At 61.5% G+C, this 12,453-nt stretch overlaps 1 protein-coding gene across 1 annotated transcript; it reads right to left on the bottom strand.

The window, feature by feature from the left end:
• Window positions 1–3,742: 3,742 nt before the first annotated feature.
• LOC144000262 (acyl-CoA-binding protein-like) lies at window positions 3,743–12,241 on the bottom strand (the record flags this gene model as incomplete). Its single annotated transcript, XM_077493996.1, is given in 2 exon segments — window positions 3,743–3,910; window positions 12,197–12,241. Coding segments are annotated over 2 exon segments (119 nt in total), but the record flags the coding sequence as incomplete, so codon positions are not given.
• Between the last annotated feature and the right edge of the window lie 212 nt (window positions 12,242–12,453).

Consider the following 12,453-nt stretch of genomic DNA (forward strand, 5'->3'; position numbering starts at 1 on the left):
CCCGAGATCTACCCAAATTCATATTTATATTTTTAGCAGCCAAGGAAACCATTGCACCGGGTCGGAAGAGTCTTGTGGTACTCGGCCCCCCGCTGAAGAGCAAAGGGGCGTCCAACAAGATAAACCCCCTTCTGATGAGATATGGATCCCCCCTCCCTGATGGGCCACCAGTGGATGTCTATGTGATGGGGGAGGAGCTTCTGGATGGATTCTCTCTTCTTCTGGTCACACCCCTTTTTGATGGACAACATCCCCACAAAGTATTTGTTCCTTAACAATATCCCGAAACGCATTGGATGTTAACAGTGATGTTGGTTTTAGATTTTGTAATTCTAAAAAAAAAAAAATGTTCCTTTTTGTTGAAAAGCCAATAAAAAAGAATGATGAAGATGAAGATGATTGGAAACAGAAAATCTTTGTAGGCCTCATATTTCCACATCACAGCCCCAACGATGAGCCAGACCCACCACCTCCCGGGCCGATCGCTGTGCCGATTCTGCAGACTCCCGGGAGATGTGACACAAGTATCTCAGGAGGCTGCGGGACCCGCTACACATCATTCCGGCCGATCCTCCGAATATACATTCTGCGTGGGGAGGGGGGGGGGCTCCATTATATATCTGGGGGGCAGGAAGCCCACATTCCGTGTTCAGATCCGAGAGAAAAAAACACTTCCAGGTAAAGAGACCATCGAAATCCAGACTTGAGACGTCTTCAGAGGACGGCCCGTCCATGTGACCCGTGTGGGGGGTGAAGGCTGGAAAACCAGAATCAGTTCCACTATTCTACGCAATGCCTGACCTCTGGCTCCTCCCTGGTGGTGGATGTAAGCCTCTGTCCTGGCATTGTCTGAATTCAAGTCAGAAGGGGCCGCCCACAGAGAGCGCCCCAGCCCCCCCCCCCCCCCCCCCCGAAGGGGCCGCCCCAGCCCCCCCCCCCACCGAAGGGGCCGCCCACAGAGCGCCCCAGCCCCCCCACCGAAGGGGCCGCCCACAGAGCGCCCCAGCCCCCCCCCCACCGAAGGGGCCGCCCCAGCCCCCCACTGAAGGGGCCGCCCACAGAGAGCGCCCCAGCCCCCCCCCCACCGAAGGGGCCGCCAACAGAGAGCGCCCCAGCCCCCCCCCCACCGAAGGGGCCGCCCACAGAGCGCCCCAGCCCCCCCCCCACCGAAGGGGCCGCCCACAGAGCGCCCCAGCCCCCCCCCCACCGAAGGGGCCGCCCACAGAGCGCACCAGCCCCCCCCCCCACCGAAGGGGCCGCCCACAGAGAGCGCCCCAGCCCCCCACTGAAGGGGCCGCCCACAGAGAGCGCCCCAGCCCCCCACTGAAGGGGCCGCCCACAGAGAGCGCCCCAGCCCCCCCCCACTGAAGGGGCCGCCCACAGAGAGCGCAGTATATATCAGGAGATACGGTTCCTCCAATGGCCAATAACTTCACTATACCTGAGAAAGTCCCTAGGACCCCTCCCCCACCTGATAGGCTGCCATCCACCATGACTACCTACCAAACCAACAAGCCCGGTCCTGCTGATAATGAGTGCGAGACAATCCAGACACCGAAAGACCCAACACTGCGCTATACACCAGAGATATATAATGTATAATAATAATAGTCTGTGGGGGGGGGGACATTAGAGTGTAAGCTCCTCTGTACAGAGACTGATGTGACTGTGGGGGGGGGACATTAGAGTGTAAGCTCCTCTGTACAAAGACTGATGTGACTGTGGGGGGAGGGGACATTAGAGTGTAAGCTCCTCTGTACAGAGACTGATGTGACTGTGGGGGGAGGGGACATTAGAGTGTAAGCTCCTCTGTACAGAGACTGATGTGACTGTGGGGGGAGGGGACATTAGAGTGTAAGCTCCTCTGTACAGAGACTGATGTGACTGTGGGGGGAGGGGACATTAGAGTGTAAGCTCCTCTGGTACAGAGACTGATGTGACTGTGGGGGGGAGGGGACATTAGAGTGTAAGCTCCTCTGTACAGAGACTGATGTGACTGTGGGGGGGGGGACATTAGAGTGTAAGCTCCTCTGTACAGAGACTGATGTGACTGTGGGGGAGGGGACATTAGAGTGTAAGCTCCTCTGTACAGAGACTGATGTGACTGTGGGGGGGGACATTAGAGTGTAAGCTCCTCTGTACAGAGACTGATGTGACTGTGGGGGAGGGGACATTAGAGTGTAAGCTCCTCTGTACAAAGACTGATGTGACTGTGGGGGGAGGGGACATTAGAGTGTAAGCTCCTCTGTACAGAGACTGATGTGACTGTGGGGGGAGGGGACATTAGAGTGTAAGCTCCTCTGTACAGAGACTGATGTGACTGTGGGGGGAGGGGACATTAGAGTGTAAGCTCCTCTGTACAGAGACTGATGTGACTGTGGGGGGGGGGACATTAGAGTGTAAGCTCCTCTGTACAGAGACTGATGTGACTGTGGGGGAGGGGACATTAGAGTGTAAGCTCCTCTGTACAGAGACTGATGTGACTGTGGGGGGGGACATTAGAGTGTAAGCTCCTCTGTACAGAGACTGATGTGACTGTGGGGGAGGGGACATTAGAGTGTAAGCTCCTCTGTACAGAGACTGATGTGACTGTGGGGGAGGGGACATTAGAGTGTAAGCTCCTCTGTACAGAGACTGATGTGACTGTGGGGGGAGGGGACATTAGAGTGTAAGCTCCTCTGTACAGAGACTGATGTGACTGTGGGGGAGGGGACATTAGAGTGTAAGCTCCTCTGTACAGAGACTGATGGGGGGGAGGGGACATTAGAGTGTAAGCTCCTCTGTACAGAGACTGATGTGACTGTGGGGGGAGGGGACATTAGAGTGTAAGCTCCTCTGTACAGAGACTGATGTGACTGTGGGGGAGGGGGGACATTAGAGTGTAAGCTCCTCTGTACAGAGACTGATGTGACTGTGGGGGGAGGGGACATTAGAGTGTAAGCTCCTCTGTACAGAGACTGATGTGACTGTGGGGGGAGGGGACATTAGAGTGTAAGCTCCTCTGTACAGAGACTGATGTGACTGTGGGGGAGGGGACATTAGAGTGTAAGCTCCTCTGTACAGAGACTGATGTGACTGTGGGGGGGGAGGGGACATTAGAGTGTAAGCTCCTCTGTACAGAGACTGATGTGACTGTGGGGGGAGGGGACATTAGAGTGTAAGCTCCTCTGTACAGAGACTGATGTGACTGTGGGGGGGGGGACATTAGAGTGTAAGCTCCTCTGTACAGAGACTGATGTGACTGTGGGGGAGGGGACATTAGAGTGTAAGCTCCTCTGTACAGAGACTGATGGGGGGGGAGGGGACATTAGAGTGTAAGCTCCTCTGTACAGAGACTGATGTGATGTGGGGGGAGGGGGCATTAGAGTGTAAGCTCCTCTGTACAGAGACTGATGTGACTGTGGGGGAGGGGACATTAGATTGTAAGCTCCTCTGTACAGAGACTGATGTGACTGTGGGGGGAGGGGACATTAGAGTGTAAGCTCCTCTGTACAGAGACTGATGTGACTGTGGGGGGGAGGGGACATTAGAGTGTAAGCTCCTCTGTACAGAGACTGATGTGATTGGCTCAGTGATCTCTGTACAGCACTGCGGTATATGTCAGAGCTATATAAATGTATAATAATATTAATGTGACTGGGGGAGGGGACATTAGATTCCCAACAAGAACTCCACCTATAGCGCCCCCCACTGTCACATGACTGGAGGAAGAATATAAAAACAAAACTGGAGCCACAAAGGATGAAAAGTAACAATGGTGATTTATTGATACATAAGAAACCGTTAGAGACGGACGGCGGCGGGAGAGACGCCCCAAATCCTTCACCTTCCTCTTCTCAGCATCCGTACTTCTCCTTCAACTCCTCCACCAGCTTTATGTACTCTGAGCGAGCGTCTTCCTGGCTCATCCCTGCAACCAAAACAATGGTGGTCATTCATCAGTCACAACACCTCCCAGCCCCAAAGTATTCACAGCGCTTCACTTTTTCCACATTTTGTTATGTTACAGCTTTATTCCAAAATGGATTAAATTCATCATGGGAGGAGAAGGAGGAGCCTTGTGAGAGTCGGGGGCATGGGGGGAGGAGGAGAAGGAGGAGCCTTGTGAGACTCGGGGGCATGGGGGGAGGAGGAGAAGGAGGAGCCTTGTGAGACTCGGGGGCATGGGAGGAGGAGCCTTGTGAGACTCGGGGGCATGGGAGGAGGAGCCTTGTGAGACTCGGGGGCATGGGAGGAGGAGGAGGAGGAGGAGCCTTGTGAGACTCGGGGGCATGGGAGGAGGAGGAGGAGGAGGAGGAGCCTTGTGAGACTCGGGGGCATGGGAGGAGGAGGAGGAGGAGCAGGAGCCTTGTGAGACTCGGGGGCATGGGAGGAGGAGGAGCCTTGTGAGACTCGGGGGCATGGGGAGGAGGAGGAGCCTTGTGAGACTCGGGGGCATGGGGGGAGGAGGAGAAGGAGGAGCCTTGTGAGACTCGGGGGCATGGGGGGAGGAGGAGAAGGAGGAGCCTTGTGAGACTCGGGGGCATGGGGGGAGGAGGAGAAGGAGGAGCCTTGTGAGACTCGGGGGCATGGGAGGAGGAGCCTTGTGAGACTCGGGGGCATGGGAGGAGGAGGAGGAGGAGGAGCCTTGTGAGACTCGGGGGCATGGGAGGAGGAGCAGGAGCCTTGTGAGACTCGGGGGCATGGGAGGAGGAGGAGGAGCCTTGTGAGACTCGGGGGCATGGGAGGAGGAGGAGCCTTGTGAGACTCGGGGGCATGGGAGGAGGAGCCTTGTGAGACTCGGGGGCATGGGAGGAGGAGGAGGAGCCTTGTGAGACTCGGGGGCATGGGAGGAGGAGGAGGAGCCTTGTGAGACTCGGGGGCATGGAGGGAGGAGGAGAAGGAGGAGCCTTGTGAGACTCGGGGGCATGGGGGGAGGGGGAGGAGAAGGAGGAGCCTTGTGAGACTCGGGGGCATGGGAGGAGGAGGAGAAGGAGGAGCCTTGTGAGACTCGGGGGCATGGGAGGAGGAGGAGGAGCCTTGTGAGACTCGGGGGCATGGGAGGAGGAGGAGGAGCCTTGTGAGACTCGGGGGCATGGGAGGAGGAGGAGGAGCCTTGTGAGACTCGGGGGCATGGGAGGAGGAGGAGGAGCCTTGTGAGACTCGGGGGCATGGGAGGAGGAGGAGGAGCCTTGTGAGACTCGGGGGCATGGGAGGAGGAGCCTTGTGAGACTCGGGGGCATGGGAGGAGGAGCCTTGTGAGACTCGGGGGCATGGGAGGAGGAGGAGGAGCCTTGTGAGACTCGGGGGCATGGGAGGAGGAGGAGGAGCCTTGTGAGACTCGGGGGCATGGGAGGAGGAGGAGGAGCCTTGTGAGACTCGGGGGCATGGGAGGAGGAGGAGGAGCCTTGTGAGACTCGGGGGCATGGGAGGAGGAGGAGGAGCCTTGTGAGACTCGGGGGCATGGGAGGAGGAGGAGGAGCCTTGTGAGACTCGGGGGCATGGGGAGGAGGAGCCTTGTGAGACTCGGGGGCATGGGGAGGAGGAGCCTTGTGAGACTCGGGGGCATGGGGAGGAGGGGGAGCCTTGTGAGACTCGGGGGCATGGGAGGAGGAGGAGGAGCCTTGCGAGACTCGGGGGCATGGGAGGAGGAGGAGGAGCCTTGCGAGACTCGGGGGCATGGGAGGAGGAGGAGGAGCCTTGCGAGACTCGGGGGCATGGGAGGAGGAGGAGGAGCCTTGCGAGACTCGGGGGCATGGGAGGAGGAGCCTTGCGAGACTCGGGGGCATGGGAGGAGGAGCCTTGCGAGACTCGGGGGCATGGGAGGAGGAGGAGGAGCCTTGCGAGACTCGGGGGCATGGGAGGAGGAGGAGGAGGAGCCTTGCGAGACTCGGGGGCATGGGAGGAGGAGGAGGAGGAGCCTTGCGAGACTCGGGGGCATGGGAGGAGGAGGAGGAGGAGCCTTGCGAGACTCGGGGGCATGGGAGGAGGAGGAGCCTTGCGAGACTCGGGGGCATGGGAGGAGGAGGAGCCTTGCGAGACTCGGGGGCATGGGAGGAGGAGGAGGAGGAGGAGCCTTGCGAGACTCGGGGGCATGGGAGGAGGAGGAGGAGGAGGAGCCTTGCGAGACTCGGGGGCATGGGAGGAGGAGGAGGAGCCTTGCGAGACTCGGGGGCATGGGAGGAGGAGGAGGAGGAGCCTTGCGAGACTCGGGGGCATGGGATGAGGAGGAGGAGGAGCCTTGCGAGACTCGGGGGCATGGGATGAGGAGGAGGAGGAGCCTTGCGAGACTCGGGGGCATGGGAGGAGGAGGAGGAGGAGCCTTGCGAGACTCGGGGGCATGGGAGGAGGAGGAGGAGGAGCCTTGCGAGACTCGGGGGCATGGGAGGAGGAGGAGGAGGAGCCTTGCGAGACTCGGGGGCATGGGAGGAGGAGGAGGAGGAGCCTTGCGAGACTCGGGGGCATGGGAGGAGGAGGAGGAGGAGCCTTGCGAGACTCGGGGGCATGGGAGGAGGAGGAGGAGGAGCCTTGCGAGACTCGGGGGCATGGGAGGAGGAGGAGCCTTGCGAGACTCGGGGGCATGGGAGGAGGAGGAGCCTTGCGAGACTCGGGGGCATGGGAGGAGGAGGAGGAGGAGCCTTGCGAGACTCGGGGGCATGGGAGGAGGAGGAGGAGGAGCCTTGCGAGACTCGGGGGCATGGGAGGAGGAGGAGGAGGAGCCTTGCGAGACTCGGGGGCATGGGATGAGGAGGAGGAGGAGCCTTGCGAGACTCGGGGGCATGGGAGGAGGAGGAGGAGGAGCCTTGCGAGACTCGGGGGCATGGGAGGAGGAGGAGCCTTGCGAGACTCGGGGGCATGGGAGGAGGAGGAGGAGGAGCCTTGCGAGACTCGGGGGCATGGGAGGAGGAGGAGGAGGAGCCTTGCGAGACTCGGGGGCATGGGAGGAGGAGGAGGAGGAGCCTTGCGAGACTCGGGGGCATGGGAGGAGGAGCCTTGCGAGACTCGGGGGCATGGGAGGAGGAGCCTTGCGAGACTCGGGGGCATGGGAGGAGGAGCCTTGCGAGACTCGGGGGCATGGGAGGAGGAGCCTTGCGAGACTCGGGGGCATGGGAGGAGGAGCCTTGCGAGACTCGGGGGCATGGGGGGGAGGAGGAGCCTTGCGAGACTCGGGGGCATGGGGAGGAGGAGGAGCCTTGCGAGACTCGGGGGCATGGGGGGAGGAGGAGCCTTGCGAGACTCGGGGGCATGGGGAGGAGGAGGAGCCTTGCGAGACTCGGGGGCATGGGGAGGAGGAGGAGCCTTGCGAGACTCGGGGGCATGGGGAGGAGGAGGAGCCTTGCGAGACTCGGGGGCATGGGGAGGAGGAGGAGCCTTGCGAGACTCGGGGGCATGGGGAGGAGGAGGAGCCTTGCGAGACTCGGGGGCATGGGGAGGAGGAGGAGCCTTGCGAGACTCGGGGGCATGGGGAGGAGGAGGAGCCTTGCGAGACTCGGGGGCATGGGGAGGAGGAGGAGCCTTGCGAGACTCGGGGGCATGGGGAGGAGGAGGAGCCTTGCGAGACTCGGGGGCATGGGGAGGAGGAGGAGCCTTGCGAGACTCGGGGGCATGGGGAGGAGGAGGAGCCTTGCGAGACTCGGGGGCATGGGGAGGAGGAGGAGCCTTGCGAGACTCGGGGGCATGGGGAGGAGGAGGAGCCTTGCGAGACTCGGGGGCATGGGGAGGAGGAGGAGCCTTGCGAGACTCGGGGGCATGGGGAGGAGGAGGAGCCTTGCGAGACTCGGGGGCATGGGGAGGAGGAGGAGCCTTGCGAGACTCGGGGGCATGGGGAGGAGGAGGAGCCTTGCGAGACTCGGGGGCATGGGGAGGAGGAGGAGCCTTGCGAGACTCGGGGGCATGGGGAGGAGGAGGAGCCTTGCGAGACTCGGGGGCATGGGGAGGAGGAGGAGCCTTGCGAGACTCGGGGGCATGGGGAGGAGGAGGAGCCTTGCGAGACTCGGGGGCATGGGGAGGAGGAGGAGCCTTGCGAGACTCGGGGGCATGGGGAGGAGGAGGAGCCTTGCGAGACTCGGGGGCATGGGGAGGAGGAGGAGCCTTGCGAGACTCGGGGGCATGGGGAGGAGGAGGAGCCTTGCGAGACTCGGGGGCATGGGGAGGAGGAGGAGCCTTGCGAGACTCGGGGGCATGGGGAGGAGGAGGAGCCTTGCGAGACTCGGGGGCATGGGGAGGAGGAGGAGCCTTGCGAGACTCGGGGGCATGGGGAGGAGGAGGAGCCTTGCGAGACTCGGGGGCATGGGGAGGAGGAGGAGCCTTGCGAGACTCGGGGGCATGGGGAGGAGGAGGAGCCTTGCGAGACTCGGGGGCATGGGGAGGAGGAGGAGCCTTGCGAGACTCGGGGGCATGGGGAGGAGGAGGAGCCTTGCGAGACTCGGGGGCATGGGGAGGAGGAGGAGCCTTGCGAGACTCGGGGGCATGGGGAGGAGGAGGAGCCTTGCGAGACTCGGGGGCATGGGGAGGAGGAGGAGCCTTGCGAGACTCGGGGGCATGGGGAGGAGGAGGAGCCTTGCGAGACTCGGGGGCATGGGGAGGAGGAGGAGCCTTGCGAGACTCGGGGGCATGGGGAGGAGGAGGAGCCTTGCGAGACTCGGGGGCATGGGGAGGAGGAGGAGCCTTGCGAGACTCGGGGGCATGGGGAGGAGGAGGAGCCTTGCGAGACTCGGGGGCATGGGGAGGAGGAGGAGCCTTGCGAGACTCGGGGGCATGGGAGGAGGAGGAGCCTTGTGGGGCATGGGAGGAGGAGGAGCCTTGCGAGACTCGTGGGCATGGGGAGGAGGAGGAGCCTTGCGAGACTCGGGGGCATGGGAGGAGGAGGAGCCTTGGGAGACTCGGGGGCATGGGAGGAGGAGGAGCCTTGGGAGACTCGGGGGCATGGGAGGAGGAGGAGCCTTGGGAGACTCGGGGGCATGGGAGGAGGAGGAGCCTTGGGAGACTCGGGGGCATGGGAGGAGGAGGAGCCTTGGGAGACTCGGGGGCATGGGAGGAGGAGGAGCCTTGGGAGACTCGGGGGCATGGGAGGAGGAGGAGCCTTGGGAGACTCGGGGGCATGGGAGGAGGAGGAGCCTTGGGAGACTCGGGGGCATGGGAGGAGGAGGAGCCTTGGGAGACTCGGGGGCATGGGAGGAGGAGGAGCCTTGGGAGACTCGGGGGCATGGGAGGAGGAGGAGCCTTGTGAGACTCGTGGGCATGGGAGGAGGAGGAGCCTTGTGAGACTCGTGGGCATGGGAGGAGGAGGAGCCTTGTGAGAGTCGGGGGCATGGGAGGAGGAGGAGCCTTGTGAGAGTCGGGGGCATGGGAGGAGGAGGAGCCTTGAGACTCGGGGGCATGGGAGGAGGAGGAGCCTTGTGAGACTCGGGGGCATGGGAGGAGGAGGAGCCTTGTGAGACTCGGGGGCATGGGAGGAGGAGGAGCCTTGTGAGACTCGGGGGCATGGGAGGAGGAGGAGCCTTGTGAGACTCGGGGGCATGGGAGGAGGAGGAGCCTTGGGAGACTCGGGGGCATGGGAGGAGGAGGAGCCTTGGGAGACTCGGGGGCATGGGAGGAGGAGGAGCCTTGGGAGACTCGGGGGCATGGGAGGAGGAGGAGCCTTGGGAGACTCGGGGGCATGGGAGGAGGAGGAGCCTTGGGAGACTCGGGGGCATGGGAGGAGGAGGAGCCTTGGGAGACTCGGGGGCATGGGAGGAGGAGGAGCCTTGGGAGACTCGGGGGCATGGGAGGAGGAGGAGCCTTGGGAGACTCGGGGGCATGGGAGGAGGAGGAGCCTTGGGAGACTCGTGGGCATGGGAGGAGGAGGAGCCTTGGGAGACTCCTGGGCATGGGAGGAGGAGGAGCCTTGGGAGACTCGGGGGCATGGGAGGAGGAGGAGCCTTGGGAGACTCGGGGGCATGGGAGGAGGAGGAGCCTTGGGAGACTCGGGGGCATGGGAGGAGGAGGAGCCTTGGGAGACTCGGGGGCATGGGAGGAGGAGGAGCCTTGGGAGACTCGGGGGCATGGGAGGAGGAGGAGCCTTGGGAGACTCGGGGGCATGGGAGGAGGAGGAGCCTTGGGAGACTCGGGGGCATGGGAGGAGGAGGAGCCTTGGGAGACTCGGGGGCATGGGAGGAGGAGGAGCCTTGGGAGACTCGGGGGCATGGGAGGAGGAGGAGCCTTGGGAGACTCGGGGGCATGGGAGGAGGAGGAGCCTTGGGAGACTCGGGGGCATGGGAGGAGGAGGAGCCTTGGGAGACTCGGGGGCATGGGAGGAGGAGGAGCCTTGGGAGACTCGGGGGCATGGGAGGAGGAGGAGCCTTGTGAGACTCGTGGGCATGGGAGGAGGAGGAGCCTTGTGAGACTCGGGGGCATGGGAGGAGGAGGAGCCTTGTGAGACTCGGGGGCATGGGAGGAGGAGGAGCCTTGTGAGACTCGGGGGCATGGGAGGAGGAGGAGCCTTGTGAGACTCGGGGGCATGGGAGGAGGAGGAGCCTTGTGAGACTCGGGGGCATGGGAGGAGGAGGAGCCTTGTGAGACTCGGGGGCATGGGAGGAGGAGGAGCCTTGGGAGACTCGGGGGCATGGGAGGAGGAGGAGCCTTGGGAGACTCGGGGGCATGGGAGGAGGAGGAGCCTTGGGAGACTCGGGGGCATGGGAGGAGGAGGAGCCTTGGGAGACTCGGGGGCATGGGAGGAGGAGGAGCCTTGGGAGACTCGGGGGCATGGGAGGAGGAGGAGCCTTGTGAGACTCGGGGGCATGGGAGGAGGAGGAGCCTTGGGAGACTCGGGGGCATGGGAGGAGGAGGAGCCTTGGGAGACTCCTGGGCATGGGAGGAGGAGGAGCCTTGGGAGACTCCTGGGCATGGGAGGAGGAGGAGCCTTGGGAGACTCGGGGGCATGGGAGGAGGAGGAGCCTTGGGAGACTCCTGGGCATGGGAGGAGGAGGAGCCTTGGGAGACTCGGGGGCATGGGAGGAGGAGGAGCCTTGGGAGACTCGGGGGCATGGGAGGAGGAGGAGCCTTGGGAGACTCGGGGGCATGGGAGGAGGAGGAGCCTTGGGAGACTCGGGGGCATGGGAGGAGGAGGAGCCTTGGGAGACTCGGGGGCATGGGAGGAGGAGGAGCCTTGGGAGACTCGGGGGCATGGGAGGAGGAGGAGCCTTGGGAGACTCGGGGGCATGGGGAGGAGGAGGAGCCTTGTGGGCATGGGATTTTTTTCCTTTTATATTTTTAATAAATTTGCAAAGCTTTCAAACAATCTTCTCAGGTCGTCATTATGGGGAATGTAGAATTTTGAGGAAAATAATGAATTTAATTCATGTTGGAATAAGACTGTAAAATAATGTGGAAAAAGTGAAGTGCTGTGAATACTTCCCAGATGCTCTGTAATATACACACATGAAGAGCCCTGGGGGGTCATCCATCGATCAGAGCACCTCCCCCGCACAGAGGACTTGCACTTCAATCTAGAGCAGGGGTCTCAAACTGGCGGCCCTCCAGCTGTTGCGAAACTGCAAGTCCCATCATGCCTCTGGCTGCGGGAGCCATGCTTGTAACTGTCAGCCTTGCAATGCCTCATGGGACTTGTAGTTTTGCAACAGCTGGAGGGCCACCAGTTTGAGACCCCTGATCTAGAGAGAACTACACAGGAGGGAAACTCCCTATTGGATTTCATGCAGCCTGTTTATTCTGGGTCCGCTTCTCTCCTTCTGAAGAAATTGCTGATTGGCTAGGACTGCAAATTCAAATGAGTCTTCCCACACCTCTTGCAGTCATGGCAACAGCATTGTGTATTCAGTCTCCCCCGTTCTTGTGATTGGCTTACTACCCGACCCTGAAGTCTGCATGCAGCATGAATTCATGTTACAGTCATCCCCTGCAATATAGGGGCGATTGTGGGGAAGTGACACACCTACTTCCCCTCTCTGCCCAGGGACACCCCCCCGGGACATCCCCCCGCCCCCCACTTTCCTCTGTCCCCCTCTGCGCCCAGGGACCCCCCCCCCCACACTTTCTCCATCCGCCTCTCCACCCACATTGGACAGTCATCACACTCACTGTCCAATGAGCAGAGAGATGACCCTCTGGGGGGGATGTGGTGATGCCGCCCTCTGGATACGTCAATCATAAGACCGGCTGGGCACCACTGGTGAATGTTCAATGCAGACCGCTCACAGGCCACACCCACTGCGCTCACCTTTCTTGGTCTCCCAGATGTCCCACTTGGCTTTTCCTTTGAAGTCAACATTCCCGGCCGAGCTGCAGGAGGAAGAGAATCAAAATCCGGTGAGAACCAATCACATCGCTGATCATACTACAGCCAATCACACTGCCCAGATCTCCGCTTTACTTAAAGATAAACTTTAAATCTGATTATATGTCCCCTCCCCCCTCATTAGCAAGAGGCAACTTTTTTTTTTTAATACACAAATCTAGTTTTATTAAAGATCTTAT

The sequence above is a fragment of the Lithobates pipiens genome, unplaced genomic scaffold (genome assembly GCF_037356315.1).
Source record: "Lithobates pipiens isolate NorthernLeopardFrog02 unplaced genomic scaffold, aLitPip1_a1.2 Scaffold_196, whole genome shotgun sequence".
Lineage (NCBI taxonomy): Eukaryota > Metazoa > Chordata > Amphibia > Anura > Ranidae > Lithobates > Lithobates pipiens.